The sequence below is a fragment of the Trachurus japonicus genome, chromosome 10, assembly GCF_045865225.1.
Source record: "Trachurus japonicus isolate A0001 chromosome 10, Traja_1.0".
Lineage (NCBI taxonomy): Eukaryota > Metazoa > Chordata > Actinopteri > Carangiformes > Carangidae > Trachurus > Trachurus japonicus.
In genome coordinates, this window is record NC_140916.1 from 27,744,270 (window position 1) to 27,768,602 (window position 24,333).

A 24,333-nucleotide genomic window follows, 5' to 3' on the forward strand; every position below is an offset into this window, starting at 1 on the left:
AACTTAACCAACTCCTTTCTTCATTGCCTAAACCCAACCAAAGCATCTCCCTCAGTCAGCTGTCAGCACGAGCGGCCTCGCGCCCCTGTGAGCTCAAGCCGGGTTCAGCCGCGCTCGAGCGGAAGGGGGGGGGGGGGGTGCATTTCTATTATTGTGTGGAGATCTCCAACAACGGAGTCGGGGAGAAAGCAAGTGGGACAGATCTGCCCAGTCTCTGAGCAGCGCATGCTTCACAGACAAGCCACAAAGCAGAATGTAAACAACGTCACGCGGTTCAGCACCTTGGACATTGGACAGCTGGGGGCTTGTGTCGGAACAGCGGTGTTTCGAAGTGGGGGTATTTCGGAACAGCGGGGTGTCGAAGTGAAGGTGTGTCGGAATGGAGAGCTGTCCCCCACCATACGAGGCTTCGATTTCTTCCAAAAAGGCACGGAACTGGCGGTGTTGCAATCCTCTGGACCTGATGTAATTCACACATTTCACGACGACAGACATGACGTGTTCAAATTTCAAGCATTTGCTGCACAGCGCGTGCTGATGTATAATGCAATGGAGGGCGATCGCTGGGTCAGATTTTTCCTCCGCTAACTTTCTCTGAACCAGCGCAACCAGTCCATTTTTTTTGCCGGTCATGGACGACGCACCGTTGGTTGTAATGCCCACCAGCCTGTTCCACGGCAGACCAAGCCGCTCCATCGCATCACACAGTTGCTGAAATATATCTTTCGCTTTAGTGTGGCCGTGCATTGGACACACACTGAGCAACTCTTCTGTCACCTCAAACCTGTCATCCACACCTCTGATGAAAATTGCAAGCTGAGCATTGTCCGTTGCGTCAGTACTTTCATCAAGTGACACAGAGAATGCAGTGAAACTTTTTGCTTTGTCACGTAATTGTTCGTAGATATTATCAGAAAGTCCATTAATCCGCTCTGCCACAGTGTTTGCCGACAGCGACATGTTGTTAAACAGGCTTTTCTTTTCGGGACACAGAATATCAACAACTCGTAGCATGCAGTCCTTCAGAAACTGGCCCTCGGTGAATGGTTTTCCCGCCTTGGCGATCAATTCACTGACCACGTAACTTGCCTGGACAGCAGCATCGCTTTCCTTAGCAGCTTTGTGGAAAACTTCTTGCTGGGATAACAGTCCTCTCTGAAGCTGCTCGGCTCGCCTTTTCCTGTCATCTCCGCTGTATTTCTCATACTGCTCTCCGTGTTTAGTCGCGTAATGTCGCTTGAGATTATATTCCTTATGAACGGCAAGTTTCTCTTCACATATCAGACAGATGGCATTTCCACCGAACTCAACAAAAAAATACTGTAATGTCCATCTTTCTTGGAATTGTCTGTGTTCGTCATCCACTTTCCTCTTACGTTTGGAGAGCGACATCTTCTGCTTCTTCTCCTCCTACTATTTACCTTTTCTTCTTCTGCGCTTCTCTTTCATGTCGCCAGCACTTCCCGTTCTATTTATTTATTTATTATTGGGTTTTTTTTTTTTAATTTAAATTGCAGGCAAAATTATTCTTGTAATTGTGGAAAACAAACAAATAAAAATAAAAATAAAATAAATAATTATTTTTTTTTGACAATTAAATTTACTTTTACGTCAAGATGCGGGCCGGCCCGCGGGCTGGGAGTTTGAGACCCCTGATTTAAACTAAATAAACTAGAGCAACATCAACTGTCATTTAAATTGTGTTTTATATTGTTATATATTTCACTGATCGCAATTATAACGCGAGTGTGTGTTTTATTGAAAGCGAGGCTGGATAGGTTACAGTGAGGGTTTTTTTTAGGTGCTGTAGCTACATGCAAATCTCATAAACAAAGACCTTTTTAAATGTGAAAACAGCGGAGACTTATTCAAGATTTGCGTTTGGCCAACACTGAAATATAACAGGCGACACATCAGAATTACTTTATTCACGGCCACATTAAGTGAGATTATTAACTTTACCGATTATCCATCTGATTATCCGTCCTGCTGCGAGCGAACAACTTCTATCAGTGGTGACTGACTGTATATAAAAGTAAAATATAGGCTATTGACCCCTTGCAGCTACGTCACAATTAGAACGTGACGCGAGAGGCGACGCCATGACGGACGGCAGAAAGTGCTCAGTGATAATGTACTGTGTATGGGTGCCGTCCAACAATGTGGCTCGATCACTTCACACTACAACCCCACAGCATTATCACTTATTTAAAATAGAATATCTACTCATCCGTTGCAATATATGTTTGTTTTTTTGTTATTCGTCGTAGAATATCTCAGTTTTCTGTGCTTTTTCCACTGCTAAGGAGTTAACGTCAGTCAGTGCCACACTCCCCATACAGCAGCTGCTGCTGTCTTTGCTGCTGCTAACTACAGTTAACAGACATGGAAATTAAAACCTGGTCCGACCCGTGGGTGTTGAAGACCTGACCCGACGTCTGTATAATTAGTGATCATTCTCTGATTAAACCCGGCTGAAAAATAAAAGAAAACAGGAAGCCGTCTTCGTTGTAATCGCCGCGATCCGCCGGCGGCAACTACGTTGTGACGGTGCTATGTTTAATACGAGCGTTAGCTGTTGTTAGCCACAGCATGTAGCTCAGCTAGTTAGCTTCAACTGTGTTTACATCGACTATACACTGTAGATAAACTAACTTATAACGGCATCGATAACGTGTCTGTATATCTTCGCACTGGTCCTGTTGCTCATGTAACCCCGCTGCCAGTGGCCAGCCCTGGTTCTTAGCTCTAGCCCAGCTAGGAGTTGGTGCTTCAGACCAGTTTTAAGGACCAATAACCGTTTTTTAAGTGGTGGAAAAGCAAAGAACCGGTGCTAGTCAGGCTCTGGCTCCGAACCAGCACTCGAACCAGCTCAGTGGAAAAGGAGGGAAACCCTACAACCCCGGTATGTCACAAAACTATAACGCGCCCATTCAATTACATTGACGTTCACTGTTCTTTTGCCGTCCATCATGGCGTCCGGAGCTATCGCGAGTGGAACGTGACGTCACGTGCAAGGGGTCAATAGTCTAATATATAATGAGCTCCTGACGCTCAGCTCAACGGGTGAGGAGGCGGAGACGCTCAGAAAGTAGGGGAGACCGGGGTTGGTTGTCACACTTTTTACTCATGTATGAATTGCTCATCTTCAAAAAAAACTTTGAACAGTAATTCTTACATTAAATGAAAGCTTAAAGCAACATTGCGGAGTTTCAGCTCAGTGCTTCCACCATCTGGTTGAGAGGCGCAATCGTCTGTTGCAACTGTCGTAAATACTGTTGCTGCATGAGCACCTCCAGGGAAATTAAATAGACCTACCGGTATGGGAATTTCACGCCGAATCCCGAAGCCTCTTTTGGAAACATGTTCACCGCCCAGGTAAAGTAGTGTGATGTGACTGAAGAGGGGGGCGTGGGTTGCGGAGGCTGAGTGGATGAGAAACAGGTGCGTGAGGGTGAACAGGTGTGGTGATAAGAGGAGGGGGACTCGGGGTTGGGGGGAGAGAAAGAGTCAGTCTGTCTGCGGCGGTGGAGAGCTCTAGTCCTGCGGCTTGGCACTCTTTGGAGGGGAGGGTGTCGTTCGTGGCTGGTTACAGATGTTACTGGTTCAAAATTGCGGACTTCACGCGTGGTCCACGCGAGACGGCCCAAGACTCGGGCATTTTTTTTCTTTGGCGAGACAAGAGGTTTTAATGAAAAGCCTCAATGTGCCAAAACAACCACCAGGTGGCATCTGTGAGAACGGAGGACGACAGGCGGATGACTCAGTGATCTGTGCAGTAATCCACAGCTTAAACTCTAGGCTATTAAACTAGAACTAACTACTGTATACCCTGCCTAAATCACAGAAACTATTGTAATATGATAAAGCCTGTCTTGCTTTATGACTTGATGATTATGTATCACAAATTATGAAGGATCATCTGCGCAATAACCCGAATTATGAGCAAATAATATGATCCAGAGCAGCAGTCATAATCAGACTTCTTCTAAATAAACCTAAACATTCAATAACTGGGTCAGGTCGGACCATGGGGTTGTTTTTCTCTTCTTCTTCACAGGAGAAAATGAGGTGCGCTGTGCTCACGGACGCGTTGATGTTTTGTGATTTATCTGCTGCCTTGACTCTGCCCTTTATACATGTGCGTTCAGATTAACAATAAGACAAGCCATGGTTGAGTTTATTGAGTTAATAATCAGCATCTTAGTACCTCTGATCCGGAGCGATAGTGTTATGAAAATCGCTACAGTTGAACTGGTCTGGTTTTTAGCTGCTCAATCTCATTGTTTCAAAGAAAAGGGATTGATTTTTATAACGAAATGAAACGAAAACAATATTATATTGATACATTGTTGTAAAAAAAAATCCAAAAGAAACGAAAATGAACTAAAGAAAATAACTTTCACACACACACATTAAAACAGTGCGATTGGTTGAAAGCTGATAATTAGCCATGTGCTTATAAGCTGATTGGCCGAAACCAAGAACAAAGCCGCGTGAATGGCCAATCGCCATGTGTTAACGGACACACATCGACTCCTGATCTTTCCTCGTCGCAAGCCTTGATGTCTCCGCTGGTTCTATCTTCAACCTCGGACAGCATTAACATCTCTCACCAACACCCCGATGTAAGCTTGAGGCAGAGGGAGGAGGGGGAGGGGGAGGGGGAGGGGGGCTGTCGGGGTGGAGGTGCTGAAATGGAGAGCTGTCCCCCACAAGGTGCTAAAGTGAGGGAGAGGAGTGGAGAGACTGGCCGTCCTAAGAAACACCGGTTGATTTGAGCGATTTAAGGAAAGCAAAGCCTGGGCTTTTATTTGGTTTTATTATATGCTTGTGTTTTTTCTCTATTTTTGCCTGTTTTCACTCTGATGCCTCGAGCAAACTTGGATATGAAAACATTTTATTGAAGAAGAAAAAACACACACACATTGTAGCATCAAGTACTGTAGGCTACTGTAGGCTACAGTAGGGTGAGGATAGGACCCTCAGATGATCTTCTCGGAGTTCGCAAGAACTCGTTGATCTTATCTATGCAGTTTTTCAAGTCCTTTCTGTCCATGCCTGGAAACTCCATTCTCAGTAACTGCACTACAAAGTTCTTCACATTTTGTGGCATTTCATGTTTCCTCCTGGATCCGTCCCAGTTTGTCGTTTTGGCCCAGGCTCGGTAATTGTCCTCTGAAATGACTCTCCGGAACAGTAGGCACCCAAAACGTCCCACCCGGCCGTGGCTCTGGTGACGGACTCGAGCATGGTCTTCAGGTCCGACATGCCTCAAGCTTACATCGGGGTGTTGGTGAGAGATGTTAATGCTGTCCGAGGTTGAAGATAGAACCAGCGGAGACATCAAGGCTTGCGACGAGGAAAGATCAGGAGTCGATGTGTGTCCGTTAACACATGGCGATTGGCCATTCACGCGGCTTTGTTCTTGGTTTCGGCCAATCAGCTTATAAGCACATGGCTAATTATCAGCTTTCAACCAATCGCACTGTTTTAATGTGTGTGTGTGAAAGTTATTTTCTTTAGTTCATTTTCGTTTCTTTTGGATTTTTTTTTACAACAATGTATCAATATAATATTGTTTTCGTTTCATTTCGTTATAAAAATCAATCCCTTTTCTTTGAAACAATGAGATTGAGCAGCTAAAAACCAGACCAGTTCAACTGTAGCGATTTTCATAACACTATCGCTCCGGATCAGAGGTACTAAGATGCTGATTATTAACTCAATAAACTCAACCATGGCTTGTTTTATTGTTAATCTGAACGCACATGTATAAAGGGCAGAGTCAAGGCAGCAGATAAATCACAAAACATCAACGCGTCCGTGAGCACAGCGCACTTCATTTTCTCCTGTGAAGAAGAAGAGAAAAACAACCCCATGGTCCGACCTGACCCAGTTATTGAATGTTAAGATTTATTTAGAAGAAGTCTGATTATGACTGCTGCTCTGGATCAGATTATTTGCTCATAATTCGGGTTATTTTCAAACAGTGGCCAAACAACAGATCAATTAATTATTATAGACTATATTTTCCATTTTTGCTAAGCGGTTTGTTCTGAATTAAATAAAAGCCTGTCCCATACAGCCGCGTGTGTTACGCCGTGTTTTGTTGATGCTATCATCTTTGCCTTGTGCAGATGATCCTTCATAATTAAAAATAAAAAGTCCAGGCCGGCTGCATGGCTGACGGTGTCACCACTCTCATTATCACTGGCTGTTTGTGTTGTCTGTCAAAAAATGGATGAATGAAACCTATCGACTTTGTATCGGCCGCGTCTTCTATCGAGGGAAAGTTATTTATCCTATGTTTTATCGCCCAGCCCCAAAGTGACACAGACCCGTTCATTCACAAGAAATCATCCAGCTGCACTCTCAAACAAGGTGCGGAGTGAGAAATCTGCGGCACTACTGCACAGTACTGTAGTTGGCTCATTTTAAAAACACATTTTGGAGATGACGAGACAGATGACCGAAAAAAGAGAGTGAGACGTGGGCTATAGTCTACTGTAGCTGCCGTCGTTACATTTTGTCATTGAAAAACTAGGCTACTATATTATTTACTGTCTGCAGCTAGTTCTCCTTTCATCCTCTTGTATTCTGTATCATGAACAGCGCCACTCCTAATCGCGGCTACATTGTGTGACTGTCAGCATTGTCCCCAAAACGTCTGAGCAGTATTTAGTACGGTGCTGCCACCTAGAGGAAAACAGTTGTGGTGAAAAGACACGCGTTCACACGATCCTGCATTGCAGGACAAACCCCGCAATTTTGAACTAGTAACATCTGTAGGGCCACCGGCGATGAAGACAGCCAGAGCAGGGGGTCAGTGGTTCCAGCGCTAGGAGGGGAGGCTGGACGCCTCCTGTAGAACAGTTAGGGCCGGGTTTAGTGAGTGCCGAGTCTGCTGCTGCTCCTTGCCACCGTCTCCGCCGGAGCGTCTGAGTTTGCTGCTGCTCCTTGCCACCGTCTCCGTCGGAGCGTCTTTGCCACCGGCTGGACTGATCTGCGCCGTCCAACGAAGCCGTCTTCCCCGGGGAGTTGGACGGCGCCACAAGCCCAGACCCCGGGGGGGGGGGGGTCTCGCCGGACGGCGAGTTGAGTACTCTTTTATTATAGTCTATATTTACCTAATATTTTAATGTATTGGACAGTGGGGGCGGGAGTCCAGTCGGGGGAGTTTACCTGTGCAGCGTAGCAAGGGAGGGGCTGCTGCTTCTTTGGTGACGTCACGTGAGTTGCAGTGTGATAGGCCACAGGTCGTGTGGTCAAGCAGTAGTTGCAGTGCCTCCAGTAGAGGGTGACAGCGTGCTGTGTTTGTAGTGTGCCATAAGCTTGCAGTGATTTGTAGTGGGTAATAGTGGGAGCCTTTTCCCCTGGCAGTGCAGTATACCCCCTGGCCACAATCCACCCATCAGTCCCCTGTTTTATGAATTGTGTCATTGTAATAAAGATAATTGTACTGTGTATCCACTGTCCTCTGAGTGTTATTTAAAGGCTCTGACCTGGTGACTTTAGTCTGCCATTTTGGACTGAACCCAATTTCATTACAGTAGCATATGTTACACTTTTGATTTATGTGGCATCTGAAATAAAAACTACAGTGACAAAAAGAACGGTAGTAGGCTATTTTAGTTAGTCTGATGCTAAAGTTTCACATTTTAACACTGTTTTCAAAGGATGTGATGTGTACAATGGAATAAAAAAAATGTCCACGCACTAATGTACAACAGATCAAAGTGAGGTATTTGTTATTTTGGGGAAATTCACTGACGTGAAGTATATTGCGTATATTCGCGTTGAAGTTCGACGTGAAGTTTACATGCTGTAGCATTCGTTTTGATCTGGATGATTACCAATATGAAATACAAAACAGACATGGCATGCAATGATGTTGCCATCGTTCAAAAATCTTATTATTTTAGCAGCTAATTCGGCTACAACCATTAGGCTACATGTAGCCACAACAAATGATGGAACTTTTTCTTTTCGTTCTTTTGTGATAGCTACATAACAAAACACAATTTACATTACATTTGTAAGACAGTATGACAGTTGGACTTCTACCAAAGAACTGTTTTTCATTTTAGGAATCCACCTCATCCAACTCTGCCTCATCTGATGCTGGTCCCTCGGCAGGTCTCAGAGGGGGGAGAGGTGCAGCAAGACGGAGGGGAAGGAGCAGAGGAAGAGGCAGGAGGGAGGATATTGACCCTGAGAGCATGATGAGGCTTCAGACTCTGCAAGAACATCGCAACAATGAAGTGCAGGAAAAGCTCCAGTCTTTGTCAGGTGCACAGAAAGATCAGCACCTCCAAAAGGTTATGATCAGGGTACCTGGACTGTACCTGAGGGTGATGGCCTTCACTGGTGTTCTTGCTCAAATTGCAGAGAAATGAACACTGACATAGAAAGACTATGCTGTCGCCAGATCCCTGAGCGCTGCATAAGCACCATGGCTTATATGCAGTATTACATACTGGATGAAGGAGTTTTGAGGTTGGCCCATGCCGCCTGGAATGACATTTTTGCTGTGGACGATGACCAGGAGCCAGGAACAGAGCAGAGACAGTATAGACACACAGCTTACCGGCAGTTTGTGCTGTGGCAGCATGGTCGCCTAGGGGAGGGGAACAGGGTGGTTATACCAAGCTGCTGTGTGTGGCGGATAAGGGACACTTTCCCTGACCCAAGAGGTCAGTACACTGGGTTCAGGGTGCGTCGGCTGCTGTAATCACATTGTTTTATACAGTTGCAGTAACAGTAATTGTTGTTTATAATTATTTATATTTGTAAATAGTTTTTATTGTGTGTGTGTGTGTACACACACACACATACCCACACTATATATTTATATTAGCCTTTTACACACTGTTACTTGTTTGTAATTGTTCAAAATAAATACAGTCATTCCTGAAAAGTGAACCAGCTTTTATTTACACACCTCCATAAGTATTTACACAACTATTGACAGACCTACTCTCTCACAGACACACACACAGACAGACACACATACACAGACACACACACACATACTGGTTTCCATGGTTCATGGGGACTAAGTTTGTAATCATCACTTCTGGGGACCACCCTTTCTAGAGGTTCTACAAGTCTGAAAAAAATCAGGTAAAGTATGCATTGGTCAGTAAGCCTAAACACACCTTCAAACCTTTGAAAAGGCAATGTAGTGTTTTCCCCATGCTACATGGGGACCTCCGTAAAAACGAGTCAATGTTGTCACGACCTGGCTCATGGTCGGACAAATAAAAGGAACTACGCAGGTAAAAGTAACAAAATGATAATTTATTTCCCAACAAAAGGGACCAAAATGATGGCAAAGCAAACAAAGGGAACACAAAAGAAAACGAGGGGCTGCGGCACACAGCTCTCCCTCCGGAGCCAGGCGATGTCAGGAAGAGAGTGAGGCAGGAGGAAGGACCAGCTTAACACAGGTTGGGAATCGGCCACGCCCACCAGCTCATCACCTGCAGCTTGACAAGGCAGAGACAACCATACACGCACACACAGGCATACACAGGCAGGAGGCTGTCACACCCCCCTCCCTGAAAAACGGGGCCCAACCCCGAAGCCGACAATAGCCCCCCCATCATTAAACCAAAACCTTTTTTTTTTTTTTTTTTTTCAAATTTTGCAAATAGCCTATATACACAGACTACTTACTGTAAAGTTGGTTTTGTTCACAAATATATACATTCTACTTACTTTAAAGATTTACTTTTTTTCTTTTCACAAATATATATACATTTTACTTACTTTGAAGTTTTACTTTTTTTTTTTTTTACATGTATAGGGTTTACCATGTTTAAGGCACACACCCAAGGGCACACACATCCGAGGACAGGAACACCAGCTGCTGTTGAAAACCACACAGCTCACCATGCGCATCTTCCACACCCCCACCTCAGCAACCTGGTACCAGTGGGAAGCAATTTAAGAGGGAAGGACGACAGAAGAGTGAACAGGAGAGCAAGAGAACATCATAACAGCAATAAAGTCTTAGCTCAAACCTCAATCCTGAGGAACGCGAGACAGTGCGTCGGCTACGACGTTTTCCGCACCCTTTATGTGTCTAATATCAAGCCAATGTGACTGTAGAAATAACGACCAACGTATCAGACGCTGGTTAGGACATTGCAGCGAGTTCAAAAACAAAAGTGGGTTGTGGTCAGTGTACACTACTACGGGTACCGCTCCAGAGCCCAAGTACACTTCAAAGTTTCTCAGAGCCCAAACTAACGCCAGTGCCTCTTTTTCAATCGTTGAATAGTTCAATTGATACGAGTTAAATTTCTTGGAAAAGAAACACACTGGTTTTTCCAAACCCAACTCATCGGCTTGCAACAAAACCCCACCTACTCCGATGTGACTAGCGTCGACTTGAAGCGCAAAAGGTCGGTCAAACCTCGGAGCGGCCAGGACCGGCGCTTCGCACAGCAGAGACTTTATCCTCTCGAACGCCTGCTGACAGAGAGGAGACCACACAAATGGGACACGCATTTTAAGTAGATCAGTTAATGGTGCAACGACTTCTGAGAAGTTACGGCAAAACCCCCTGTAATACCCCACCAAACCCAGGAACCTCATCAGTTCCTTCTTAGTAGTGGGCGGAGGATAGGACTGGACAGCTCTTATTTTCTCTGCAACGGGACGGACTTTACCCTGACCCACAACCCGGCCCAGGTACGTCACCGTGGCCTGTGCAAATTCGCACTTGGCGAGGTTGATGGTCAGGCGCGCCTCAGCCAAGCGCAGGAACAACGCACGGACACGCTCCACATGAGACTGCCACGAGTCTGAAACCACCACCACGTCGTCCAAATACACAGTGCACCCCTCTAAGTCCCCCAAGACTCTGGTCATGAGCCTCTGGAACGTGGCAGGAGCGTTTCTTAAACCAAAAGGCATAACATTATACGAGAAGAGACCATTTGGTGTAATAAATGCAGACAGTTCACGTGCACGCTCGGACAGCGAAACCTGCCAATATCCTTTCAACAGGTCAAATTTACTTACAAATGCGGCGTGGCCCACTTGGTCAACGCAATCCTCCATACGAGGCAGCGGAAAAGAATCTGGTTTCGTTACAGCATTTAGCTTGCGAAAATCAGTGCAGAACCTGAATGTTTTGTCTGGCTTCGGCACTAAAATGCAGGGAGAGGCCCAACTGGAAGAGGAAGGAACAGCAATACAGTTACTTCACTTCAGCATCAAGGAACACACGTTTTTCAGGACTAACGCGGTAAAACCGTTGGCGAATTGGGAGTGCATCACCTACATCTATATCATGTTCAATTACATTTGTTTGAGAAGGAGTGTCACCAAACAGGGATGGGAAGGAATTTATCACTTTAACCAGGTCTGCTTGTTGTGAATCAGACAGATGGCCCAACAGAAGATGTAAATTGTTCAAGGACTCAGAGTTTTTTAACCGACCTTGCTGCACCCCAGCATCAGCGTCGGGCAGACCATCCTCCACCCCGGCAGGCACCGACTGTGGAGGGTAAACAGCAGACACTCTACTCACAGAACACACAGGCCGCGCCGGCACAGAGGAGGCGGAGACAGCTTCACCTGGAGGGACACGTTCATAGTAAGGTTTCAATAAGTTGACATGACACATCTGGACAACTCCTCGTCTACGATCAGGCGTAGCAATGATGTAGTTATGTTCAGACGTTTTTTTCTTTATTTCATAGGGACCTGCATACTTCGCCTGAAATGGAGAAGTAATAATGGGAAGCAACGCCAAGACCCGGTCCCCCTCACTGAACACACGCTTCTCAGCCCTCCGGTCATACAGTGTCTTCATCTTACTCTGTGCAGTAACCAAGTTTTTCTTTGCCAATACCCCTGCAGCATACAACCTATGACGGAACCCATTTACATAATCAAGTACATTTTCTGGTGGAGCAGCATCCTTCCATTGCTCGCACAAAAGGTCCAGAGGGCCGCGCACAGTGTGCCCAAACACCAAATCGTTGGGACTGAACCCTGTGCTCTCTTGGGACACCTCCCTCGCCGCTAACAGTAACCAGGGCAACCCCTCCTCCCAGTCTCCGTCCAGTTTCACACAATATGTACGCAACAACGACTTCAGAGACTGGTGAAAACGCTCCAGGGCCCCCTGACTCTGAGCGTGATATGCCGATGCTTTATTGTGTTTAACCCCCAACTGTTTCAAAACTTGTGAAAACAGGTGAGAGGTGAAGTTTGATCCGCGGTCAGTTTGAATCACCTTCGGGATACCGAATATAGCAATGAACTGTGTCAGGGCGCGCACCACAGAACGCGCTGTGATCGTGCGTAAAGGATACGCTGCCGGATAACGGGTGGTTTGGCACATGACGGTAGGCAAATAAACAGCACCCGACTTGGAACGTGGCAACGGACCCACACAGTCTATAATAAGGTGTTCAAATGGCTGACCCACAGCCGGAATCGGAAACAGAGGAGCTGGTTTAATCACCTGATTGGGCTTCCCCGCAAGTTGACAGGTATGACAGGTTTTCACATACTCAGACACATCCCTCTTTAATTTAGGCCAAAAAAAATGTTTCAGCACTCGGTTGTATGTTTTTCTCACCCCCCAGTGTCCCGAGTCATCATGGGCCCGGCGAAGCACCGTCTCACGGAGCTTAGAAGGCAGGACAATCTGGAGGACGGGGTCCCCTACAAAATCGTCCCCGTGAGGCACCCATTTTCTCATGAGCAATCCCTTCAACAGAAAGTAACAGTGAGAGTCGTTCTTTACCTCCGACGCAGGCAACACCAGGTCAAACAGTCCCTTCAGGGACGCGTCGGCTCGCTGCTCACTCTCCAACTCTTCCTGCGTAACTGAAAGGGAAACATCAGACAGGGAGAAACACAACCCATCTACTGCCTCACCATCACCCACGCCACACTCAGGCGGCTCTGGTGGAGAATGTTGGGACATAGACCGCGTCACCGCACACGCTGTGAACACTTCAGGGAAACTTATTTCATCCTCATCAGGCTGCTTCCTCACCAGGGGAACTGAGGAAACCACTGGAGACGGGGCCACATCACCCCACACCCGCTCACCTGCAGCACCGTTACCTAGGATCAGAGTGACCCCCTCAACAGGCAGCGCCGGCCTCACACCCACAGCTATCTCGCCCTGAAAGAGATCAGAGTGTAATGTGATTTTGTGCAGAGGGACTTGTAAAACATTCATTTCCATACCTACAACAGGCACCCAACAACCTGTGTGAGTCTCGGCGGAAAAAGGCAGCACAGAAGCCTGAATGAAGGAATCAAAGGCCGCTGTGTCGCGCAGTATTTTAACTGGCACCTTCAACCTGCCCCCCACCAGAGAAACATGGCCATCAGAAATGAACGGTAGAAAAGACGCCAATCCCACAGACACGGACTCAACCCGAGCTGGCACACCCACCTCACTCACCGCTGGTGCGCGAGGCAACGAGACAGCGCAGCAAGCACCTTTTGGCTGCGCCATGGGCAGGGCTTGAAATTAGCGGTCGCCACTCGCCATTTGCGACCCAGATTTCTCTGTGGCGAGACAGATTTTTAACTGTCTCGCCACTTGGCGAGCTAGAAAAAAAGAGACTCCCAATCTGTTTCCAGGGTTTCCCCCAGTGTATTATAAGTTTATAGTCACCTGACAATGTCACAACTTAGTCGCGCATAACGGGACACGTCACGGACATCATGCTCATCAGACCGCTGCTTCACAGCTGACCGAGAGAAACGCACCGAGCCCAGTTAACGTGAGCCGAGCCGCGGCTCCAGAGGCTCAGTCAGCTGCTGTAGCACAGCTGGTAGCTGTTAGCTGGTAGCTGGTAGCTGTTAGCTGTTAGCACGCCGGAGTCGGTGGTCGGACTATCCGACGGACGGATGGGGGGGGTGGGGGGTGGTATTTGAACACTGTACAATCAGGTAGCAACATGACATGACATTTAACGTTTACGAGCGGCAAAGTGCCGACTGTCCATGCGCCCGTGTCTGTGTGTGTATGTGCGTGCGCGTGTGTGTGTGTGTGTGTGTGTGTGCGTGCGTGCGAGAGAGACGGCAGGTGGACTGACTGGCAGAGATGAGAGTTGGTGAAGCGCTGTTTAAAAATTATTATTATAGGCTACTGTTCTTCTTTGAGTGGGGTGGGATTGTGGTAGGGATAAAAAACTGGGGAAAAAACGGAAGAATGGAAGTCTCTATGTCACGTTGTACTGTCATGTTGCTACCTGTGAAATTGCTTCCATTAAAGAAAGTCATCCAAAAAAAAATATATATATATATATATATATATATATATATATATATATATATATATATATTTTTTTTTTTTTTTTTCTTTTTTTTCTTCTGTGAGAGCCTGTGGCAGGCCGCCACACATAAACTACTGTTATTCCAGAAAAGTTGAAAGGTCATTGTCTACAGAGCACAATTGATTGAGAAGAACAGGATGACTGTTATATGGTACAACTATGACTGCTATATAACTTGACGTCGAAATACAATAGTGAAGCAACTTGTTGGTTTTGGCTAGTAAAAAATCTGTCTGGCGAGTAACTTTTTTGACCTACTAGCCACTTGGCTAGTAGGTCAAAAAGTTAATTTCAAACCCTGGCCATGGGACCCCCCTGGGGAACCCTGGGTTTAAGTGCGTAACAATCAGCTCTGAAATGACCTCTTTTATGACAATAACTGCAGGTTTTTTCAAAACCCCTCGAGTTACGTTCCCTGGCGTCGGATTTACCTGAACGACCAACATAACTCCCCAGAGCTGCCTCAGCACGCTCTGCAAACGGTCCACTACGGCTGCCACTATGCGCGCGCCACTCACCAAAAGAGCGTTTATGCGTCAACACATAGTCATCCGCCACAGAAGCAGCTTCAGACACACGTCTTACCTTGAGATCGTTAATGTGTTGTGCAATGTTTTCAGGTATGGAATTTTTGAACTGCTCCAACACAATTAACTCGGACAAATCCTCAAACGTCTCCACTTTTAACGCGGTACACCAACGCGCAAAATGACCCGTCAGGTCACGAGCAAACTCAAGGTGCGTCTGCTTCTCCATTCTCCTCCACGAACGAAAGCGCTGGCGATAAGCCTCCGGCACGAGCTCGTACACTTTCAATACAGCAGACTTTACACACTCATAATTCTGGCCATCAGCCACCGACAGAGCAGAATAAGCCTCCTGCGCACAGCCAGTCAGTGCGCACTGGAGCATCACCGTGCGGGCTGACTCAGGCCACTTCCGTGACTCAGCCACACGTTCAAACAAAGAAAAAAACGACTCTGGAGCCCGCTCATTAAACTTCGGAAGTAACCTCAGATTGCCAAACACATCAAAACACTCACCTCCGCCCCCGGGACGAACGGAGGAACTCTCCTGCGCTCCCGAGGCGGCTCCACCCGAAAATCCAGCCCTCAGCAAATCCAGCCGAGACTGCTCTACCGACAGCTTCGTTTGTTCCGTCTGGTAACGGAGTTTTTCCACTGCAATCTGCTTCTCTATTTCAACTGACTTCAACGTCTTAGCATGCTCCAACTGCAACGACAGTAACTCTTTCTGCTGCTCAAAAGTGAGCACACTCGCGCCTGCAGCCAGTGGAGCCAAACTCTCCACCCTGGCCTGGGGAAGACGCGCAGCACCCGACAATATACCCAACTCGCATAATGCAGCAAACAAAACATTCTGAATCGTCGCGTCTTTCACTCTTCTATCTGGGATATCAATATGATAATGCTCCGCTATTTTAAACAATTGCTCCCGCGTGCATTTATCCAGCAACTCCTCCGACGGAGCCTGAACAAAAAACGCCACATCCGCCATACTCTACACACAGTAATACAACACTCCAGGACACTTACTTTTGCTGCTACTTACCAGGTAACTCCCAAACGAGGAGCTACGAAAAAAAACACGCCGAGACACCCCAACCCCTAACTACCTACCACAATACTTACAAAACCTCACGTAGTCTTCGTCGGCTTGCCGAGCTCGAAGTGACACCAACCGCAGGATATTACCTCTGACCGAGACTGGCCAGTTGCAACAACCCAAAGCCAGCGCACCCCCTCCTCAGGGTTACCGACCAAAACAAAAAAGGCAAAATAATAAAGTGGCGAGATCTGCTCTCCCGGCGGCTAACTGATCAGGATGCCCGGACAAAACAATTATCTTTAAGCAGCAAAAAAAAACCAAGTGACCCAGAGAAACAACACAACCATGGCCCAAAATTTACCGACGCAGTTCCCAGCTAAACCGTGGCGTACAAACCACACACACAAGCCCTCGCGACTTCCGGGTTCCCACGCTACTCGATAGTAACGCCGCCACAGCGGTTCCATTCACAAATTCCCATGAGTTCATTCACAACTCTGGCTTACTAGCGCACACGGACAACGAGACGAGCCCCCACATTTGTCACGACCTGGCTCATGGTCGGACAAATAAAAGGAACTACGCAGGTAAAAGTAACAAAATGATAATTTATTTCCCAACAAAAGGGACCAAAATGATGGCAAAGCAAACAAAGGGAACACAAAAGAAAACGAGGGGCTGCGGCACACAGCTCTCCCTCCGGAGCCAGGCGATGTCAGAAAGAGAGTGAGGCAGGAGGAAGGACCAGCTTAACACAGGTTGGGAATCGGCCACGCCCACCAGCTCATCACCTGCAGCTTGACAAGGCAGAGACAACCATACACGCACACACAGGCATACACAGGCAGGAGGCCGTCACAATGTGTTTACAGGGGACACTATTTGCATAAATTTACATACTTCACACAAATGCGTATTTTACTTGTGGGGACCTATCTTTTTTTTTTTTTAACAATTTTTTATTTTATTTTAATTAATTTTATGCCAACTTAAACAGGGCAGACATACAGTATGCTTATCTTTGTACCTTTGGTTGTAGCAGCATATTGTCCAATATACATTGGACAATATCCCTATCTTTATACTTACATGGCAAACAATTTGCTAAATTCTCCAACATATTGCATCTGGGAGTTTAACTTCTACTGTAGCGGTATCTAGAAAGATGCAGATTGACTCATTTCTAATCACTCGTGTTGTGCAAGTGATGAGGATGATTCTTAAAAGGATGGCCATTGTGACAAATTTCACTATTATAAATACTACCCATGTCAACACATTACCTATTGAATCGGTTCAAAACCTTCATGGCTATTTAAAAAATGTGCTAACAGGGTAACAGCTGTGCCTGAATGATTAGATCTGTGGAACTAACTCCAGTATCCGCTAAATATATGGAGACTGATTCCCAAGTGTAAAAAAAAATATATCATGTCTGGTCTTGTTAGCCTATGAAGACTGCGCTACTACTCAGTCAACTCATCCACACAAAAATCAAACCAATTTGACTTGTACACCATACCTTTTATTAAACAAGGTAAATTAGCGGAGAACTCTCTTTTCATTTCTTCACAAATTACAATTTTGCAATTAACAGTATGTGTATAAAACATTCACAACTTCTGTGATACCATAAAACAAATTTTCTTCATTTGTAACTATCCAAATGTTTTATAACTAATAAAGTTGGCATTCAGACAAAGGTTTGTTTCACTTGTGCCATTCAACACTCCCAGCTTATTGATGGTCAAAGCCTAAACGCTATCTCTTTTACATTTCTTCATATATTACAATTTTGCAACATACACATCTACAACTTCTGCGATACCATAAAGCATCAAGCTTTTAAAGAAATACCTGCCAAACTGAACAATTGGCATCATAAAACTACATATCTAAGAAAAAAACAAAACTTCTCTACAACCCTTTTCTTTGTAATTGCCATACTATTTACCCAATATGTTTTGACTATCTCTTTTTCCTCCCTTCCTCCATCCTTTCCTTCTTCCTTCTTTCATCCCTCCTCCATTCCTTTCTCTATCCTCCTTCCCTTCTTTCTACCTTCCCCTCAATCTCTCTTTCCTCCCTCCTTTCTGTCCTCCCTCCCTCTTTCCTTCTTCCTCTACTTAACTTTCTTTCCTCCATCCTTCTTTCTTGCCTCCATCCTTCCCTCTTCTTTCTTCAGAGGACAACAAGAGGGTTAAATCTAGACATTTAGATTAGACTACTTAGACATTTTCCTTTTTAAGGCGGTAATCCGGTTGTACACATAAAATTTCAAGTTCCGCCAGTCTCTGTTCCTGAGAGCTTCAGGTTCAGCCCTTAAACATTTTTCACAATCACTCTTTGACGGTACAATACAAGATCGGATTAACTGATTCATTTGCCTCTCTACTGCCCTAATCTCTGCCGGCTGCCAGCGTGCTCTTTTCTGTGGAGCTTTACCTGTAAGTGAGGAGACAAAAACAAAAGTTTTATTAACAGTGTAAGGGAGACGCTACAGTTCCAAGTCCTGTGCCAGTACATACAGTACAAGTGAAATTAAGAGGCTGATCAGAGCTGAGATAAGCATCGGTCCTCAATTATTTGATCAGTTTACAGCTGACAAATTTACAGCCGAGCCACAACTTGTGATTAGATGGCATTATAGGCCATAAGAAAGGCCCTTAAAAGTGCTTTAGTTTTTGAGGTTCCTTCCGGACGTGGAACAAACAAGAATGTTTTCTGTACATAATCAATAATGTCGCTGCAGTATTTATGTCTTTAGATGACATTATTTTGAGTGCTGTTGGAGCAATTAACTACAGTGTTTGCACAGTACAGCGCTGATCCACCAGACCTCATTCACAAAACAAACATTTTAACAGTTTGCGTGTCGTCTTGCAGACAGACGACACAAAGCAATAATTCAGACTTTTTATGAATCTGCATCATGATGTCAATTCGGGATACTTTTGATCACTTTATTACGATTAAATCTCGTGAATATCTGAGTTTATTTTGATGTGGCTAATGACACTTTGTTTTGGTGTACAGGCAGTAACATTACACTGCGAACCCTAACAGTGAAATAAAATCACTTTTTATAGCTTAAACTAAAATTTAAACAATATATTGAGTTACCCTGCTGTACAAGAGCATTGTTATTCTTGTCCTTCACGTGAAGTGTCAAGACGTGGGGTACCTGACGCTTGCATTGTGACCGCTGAGCTTTTCCCTCTATTTTAATGATCTCCTCATGATTGACAATACTCCGCCAGCAGATGATATTGTGAATGTAGCTCTCAATGCGTATTGAAGACCTTTCTGTCTTCTTTCTGATATCTCCGAACCGTTTTTCCAGAAATTTGATATTATTTCCTTTGGTATATCTCTCACTGATATAGCTGAAAACTTCTCATGCTAGGAGCGAAAGCTTGACAGGCGTAGCAACAGTATCCAAGGGGGGCGGGACTTAGCAAAGGGTCAATTTGTACTGAAATGCAGTACTAAAATGTACTCAGTTACAGTCCACCAGTGCTTGGGGGCCACCAGACTGAGGGTTGCAATGATGGCTCTCATTAATCTCCTGTCTTCAAATCTAGTGATATTACAATAAAAAAAGAGTAAAAAACAAACAAACAAACAAAAAAACATCACCTTTGGAGGAATATCCCACAGTACTGACTCCAGATGATGATCCGTGCTCTGCTGATGGCAGTTGTTGCTTGTCTGTTGAGTTTTCATTCCTCACAGCATCTGCAACAGTTTCCTCTGTTGACGGTTCTATGACATACACACAATGTACCTGATAAGACATACTTCAAATGCACTACAAACATTCTGGTCATAGAAAACAAAAGTAGGTCATTTATTGTTGCAAAAATGCTTCAAATTACAAAAAGAAAAATCTGTGCAAACAACAAGTTTCAAAAAACTGTTTTCTTCATTAACTATATCTAAATATTCTTTAATAATTGATCAAGTTGGGGTGATATCTACTTCACGTCACATTGTTGCATCCAGTATTAACTTGACAAAAGTTTGTTTCACAAAAAAAGAGGAAAAAAAACAATTACCTTTGGAGGAATGTCCCACAGTACTGACTCCAGAAGATGATCCGTGCTCTGCTGATGGCAGTTTTTGTTGCTTGTCTGTTGAGTTTTCACTCCTCAAAGTATCTGCAACAGTTTCCTCTGTTGACGGTTCTATGACATTCACACAATGTACCCGATAAGACATACTTCAAAAGTAATACAAACATTCTGGTCATAGAAAACAAAAGTAGGTCATTTATTGTTGCAAGAATGCAACAATAACCTCAACCTGGTGGAGCAAGAGGAGTCACGCCGGCTCAGCTGCCTTCATCAATAAAACCCGGTCAGTTTATAATGTTTAAGTTGCCTTTAGATGACATTATTTTGAGTGTTGTTAGAGCAATTAACTACAGTGTTTGCACAGTACAGCGCTGACCCACCAGACCTCATTCACAAAAACATTTTAACAGTTGTTTGCGTGTCGTCTTGCAGACAGACCTCACAAAGAAACAATTCAGACTTTTTATGAATCTGCATCATGATATTGTCATTTCGGGATACTTTTGATCACTTTATTACGATTAAATCTCATGAAAATCTGAGTTTATTTTGGTGTGGCTAATGTTTTGGTGTTCAGGCAGCGCACAACGCGAACCCTAGCGGTGAAATGAAATCCCTTATTACACCTTTAAAAACAACCATCTTACTCTTTTTTTTTTACATGAAATTACTGAAACATACCATCAACAGGAAATGAATGATTTCCATCCTCTCCGCATGAATCTTCCTCATCACTCCCCATAACGTTTTCTGCAGGAGACATGACACGCTTATAATTCGGTCAGACAAAATGAAAAGACGATACATCAAGTACAGTGAAAATCAAATATACCATTTGGGTCAATTGTGATTTCGTCCAAGTTCTTTCCATGGAACTCAGCCAGTCTTCCTTTCTCTAGTGCCAGCAGAACTTTACTGATCTTTGCCAGTTGCAGGGTCTTGTCAGGGAGTCGATAAAACTCTCGGTGGATCCTGATATCGTGACCAAGAAAGTTCGCTAGTTGGTCCATCTCGGTGTCAGTCATGTTGAGCACTGTTGATAGAGTTGCAGCGTGTTTTCGCAGTTTGGTTGATGACAATGCCTTTGGACACTTTGCGCCAGATGACTTTGCAAAGCCACGTATACAGTCTGAGCCACGGAAATGTGACATAGCTGAAGGTCTTGCAAACAAGTAAGGATTATCACCAAGAACCCCGCAGGCATCTCTTTGCTGAACGAGGAGTTCCAAAGCATGGAGCATTTTTGGAGTCAGGAGAATTGGAACTGCTCTGCCTGGTGACAATTCTGGAGAAATGTCTGCAGAGCTTTTTTTCTACCTCTGACAGTGCCCAGTCCAAGTCCTCATGGGGATCTGATGTGTCCCTTGACAAAAAAGCCGACAAAGGCATGCTCGACACCTCTCCTTCTCTGCGTCTGTTAAACATGATGGTCTGTGTTAAACAAACTTTTGCAAGGTCAATCCAAGCCTTTGTCGAGGGACTTTCAGACAATGTGATGCAACATTCATCTAGTTTTTGACTGAGAAACTGGTGCATTCTTTGCACATCCTCGGTAAAGGGCATCACAGTGGGTGCATTCCACTTGGCCTCAACGATGTTCCTTAGTGCTGTTGCAGAAACCAATGCATTCCACTTCTCGTTGTGCACTTCTTGGAACTCAGATGCACGCTTCACAAGCTCTTGGTTGCCGGAAATGAGTCCTTGAGCTTTCAAGAGCTTGCTGACTTTTACCAAAGCATTTCCAAGTTTTGTTGCCAGTGAGGGAATGATATATGCGTTGGTACTGCTCTCATAGCCACAAGTACTTTTGACAGCTTTGACCATCTCCACATAATTCACAGGATTAATGAAATCCTCAATCTTTCTTAACCTGGTATTTTTCCTGGCATTGTCCAGCAGTCGTCCCAATTCACGCATTCTTTCACGGATGCACTGTTGACTTTTTAATGTCATTCCACCTTTATTGAGCAAGTGCTCTCCATATTCAATAATGACATGGTCATTCTTAATTATTTCTGTGACAGGACCCGGATTCATGGCACTGACAACTTTCCAAAGCTGCCTGCTGATATGTGAAGGCACAGGCGCAGTGTATGCACATAGAGCCTGAACACGGTTCTTGCCAGGTTTTGGGTTGACTGATCCAGACTTGAATCTACAAACTCGCATATGTCTCCATAGAACATTTCGTGTGAAAAGTCCCTGGCAGTGTGCACAGTGCATAAAGTCACTTCCCTGCCCTTCTTTTGGTGGCCGTTTACATGGGACAAGTTGTCCCTTTCCTGACTCCATCACAGTAGCATTATGGGCATAGTTGCCTTTGTTCCGAATATATTCTAGCTGATTTTTTCTCTCTTTGGACTGTTTTGGAAAGCTAAAAGCTCTTGCCACATCCACCATATTTTTGTGTGCATGTTCCAAATGTCTTGCCATTTTGGCATATGGCTTTTTGCAATACATACAATAGTGTCTCTTATCGTAGCATCTCTTGCCATTTTTATTTTGGTGAGCACCAACTACTAGACTATCATTGGTTCGCTGACTTGAGCAGGGTCCTTCCTCTACACCAAGTTCAGGGCAGGGTTCTTCCTCTACAGAGGATTCAGATGCAACGGAGTGGGTGTCCAATCCAGGTGTTGTGGTGTCACATTCATAAGGCATATCTGAGCCAAGGTTTAGACGAGAATCAAGAAGTCTTTTTTTTCTTGGAGTGAGGTCAATACTAGAATCACTGTCAGTGTCCGGGTCAGAATCAGGAACATACTCGTCTTCATCTCCACTGACTGATGATGTGGTATCATACAGTTCTGTGTCTTCAAGAAATATGTCCTTCATCTAAGAGATTTTTTTAAAAGATAAAAATAAAAAAAAAAGTCACTTGGACATATTTTCTCTAAAATAAACACTCCATTAAATCATGTACTTTATGAAAGATTGTGGAACATTTCCACAATGTCAATCCAGGCACTTAGTTGTGGACTTACTATAATGCTTTTTGTCCGTCTTAGTCTTGGTACAATTTCTTCATTCTCATTATGGAAGTCCTTCAGAGTCTGTAAAAATAAGCAACAACTTAAATCATTATACAGTATGAAATTAAACTGAAAAGTACAAAAAAAAGTAGTGTATGAAGCTAAATGAGACTCAAACATTCTTTAGAGAATGATAGTAAAATGTATTGACAGACGTTTTTAAGCCACTACTTAGGGAAATTTCTATCTTCAATACAACAAGCTTCATGGGGACTTTAATACACACCATGTTATCATCCTTCACGGGGACTAAGCATCTCTGGATGTTATTTAACACTAATAGTATCATAAGTAGCCTACATTGTGGGGACATCGTAAATGTGTTGGATTACAGTGATATTTAGGCCAAAAGAAAATGCCCAGACAGGTTCAGATCCATCTTAAAAGTGCTTTTATCTTTTGCCTCATTGAGGCATTAGATTTAACTGTTAGTAGATCTGATCGACAATAAATGACCCTCACAATGACCCCATTTGCTTTATTTAGTGCGACTGTGGTCTGGAGGTAGAGCAGTCGTCCACCAATCGGAAGATCAGTGGTTTGATTCTTGGCTTCTCCATGTCGATGTGTCCTTGGGCAAGACACTTAACCCAAAATTACTCCCAAAGGCTGTGCCATTGGTGTGTGAATGTGAATGTATAACTCTAAAATGTACGTCGCTTTGGATAAAAGCGTCTGCTAAATGACATTGTGACATTGTAGCATTAGATTTAACTGTTAGTAGATCTGATCGACAATAAATTAACTGCACAATGACCCTATTTGCTTTATTTAGTTACTTAAAACTAACTTAAGAGAGGCTGTTGCAGTAATCAACAAGTGATAAAGGTGAATGTACCTGTTGAGGACTGTCCTGTGGACACGAAGCTGCTTCCATCTGTTTCTCAGACACGGCAAGAGGATGGGACGTCTTTGTAGGATCAATATCCAGGGCACACAATGTCATCTGCAATGATGTATAAAGAAAACAATGGAGAAATTAAGACCTTAATGTGCCCACCATATAAAACTCAAGTAGATAAACATACATGTTCAAGGATCTTTAAACTTTAGTACATGCCAAAACACCAGACTTCAGAGGAAAGAAAACAGAAAGAAAATTGTAATATTTCAGACTAATGAGTAAACCTGTGTTTGCTTTAACACATCTTCAATACAACAAGCTTCATGGGGACTTTAATACACACCATGTTATCATCCTTCACGGGGACTAAGCATCTCTGGATGTTATTTAACACTAATAGTATCATAAGTACATTGTGGGGACATCGTAAATGTGTTGGATTACAGTGATATTTAGGCCAAAAGAAAATGCCCAGACAGGTTCAGATC

At 44.4% G+C, this 24,333-nt stretch overlaps 1 protein-coding gene and 1 long non-coding RNA gene across 2 annotated transcripts; both read right to left on the reverse strand.

Moving 5' to 3' along the window:
- Positions 1–17,882: 17,882 nt before the first annotated feature.
- LOC146980236 (uncharacterized) lies at positions 17,883–21,237 on the reverse strand. The gene is made up of 5 exons (XM_085788773.1): positions 20,802–21,237; positions 20,651–20,719; positions 19,952–20,080; positions 19,533–19,658; positions 17,883–18,338 (listed from the first exon to the last, which is right to left on the reverse strand). The coding sequence occupies exons 1-5, from the start codon at positions 21,208–21,210 to the stop codon at positions 18,118–18,120; spliced, it is 954 nt and encodes a 317-aa protein (XP_085644899.1). The 5' UTR covers positions 21,211–21,237; the 3' UTR covers positions 17,883–18,117.
- A 1,320-nt stretch (positions 21,238–22,557) lies between these two features.
- On the reverse strand, positions 22,558–23,924 carry LOC146980237 (uncharacterized). The gene is made up of 3 exons (XR_015036814.1): positions 23,840–23,924; positions 22,954–23,022; positions 22,558–22,804 (listed from the first exon to the last, which is right to left on the reverse strand). It is a non-coding gene; the product is annotated as an uncharacterized LOC146980237 (long non-coding RNA).
- Between the last annotated feature and the right edge of the window lie 409 nt (positions 23,925–24,333).

Excerpts from the sequence above, each read along its gene's own strand:
- LOC146980236 (XM_085788773.1), bottom strand. The coding sequence starts at position 21,210 with ATGCTCCATGCTTTGGAACTCCTCGTTCAGCAAAGAGATGCCTGCGGG. Across the intron at positions 20,081-20,650 it reads TCATTCATTTCCTGTTGATG|AACCGTCAACAGAGGAAACT; the intron begins GTATGTTTCAGT and ends TGAATGTCATAG. Across the intron at positions 19,659-19,951 it reads TGTGGGACATTCCTCCAAAG|AACCGTCAACAGAGGAAACT; the intron begins GTAATTGTTTTT and ends TGTATGTCATAG.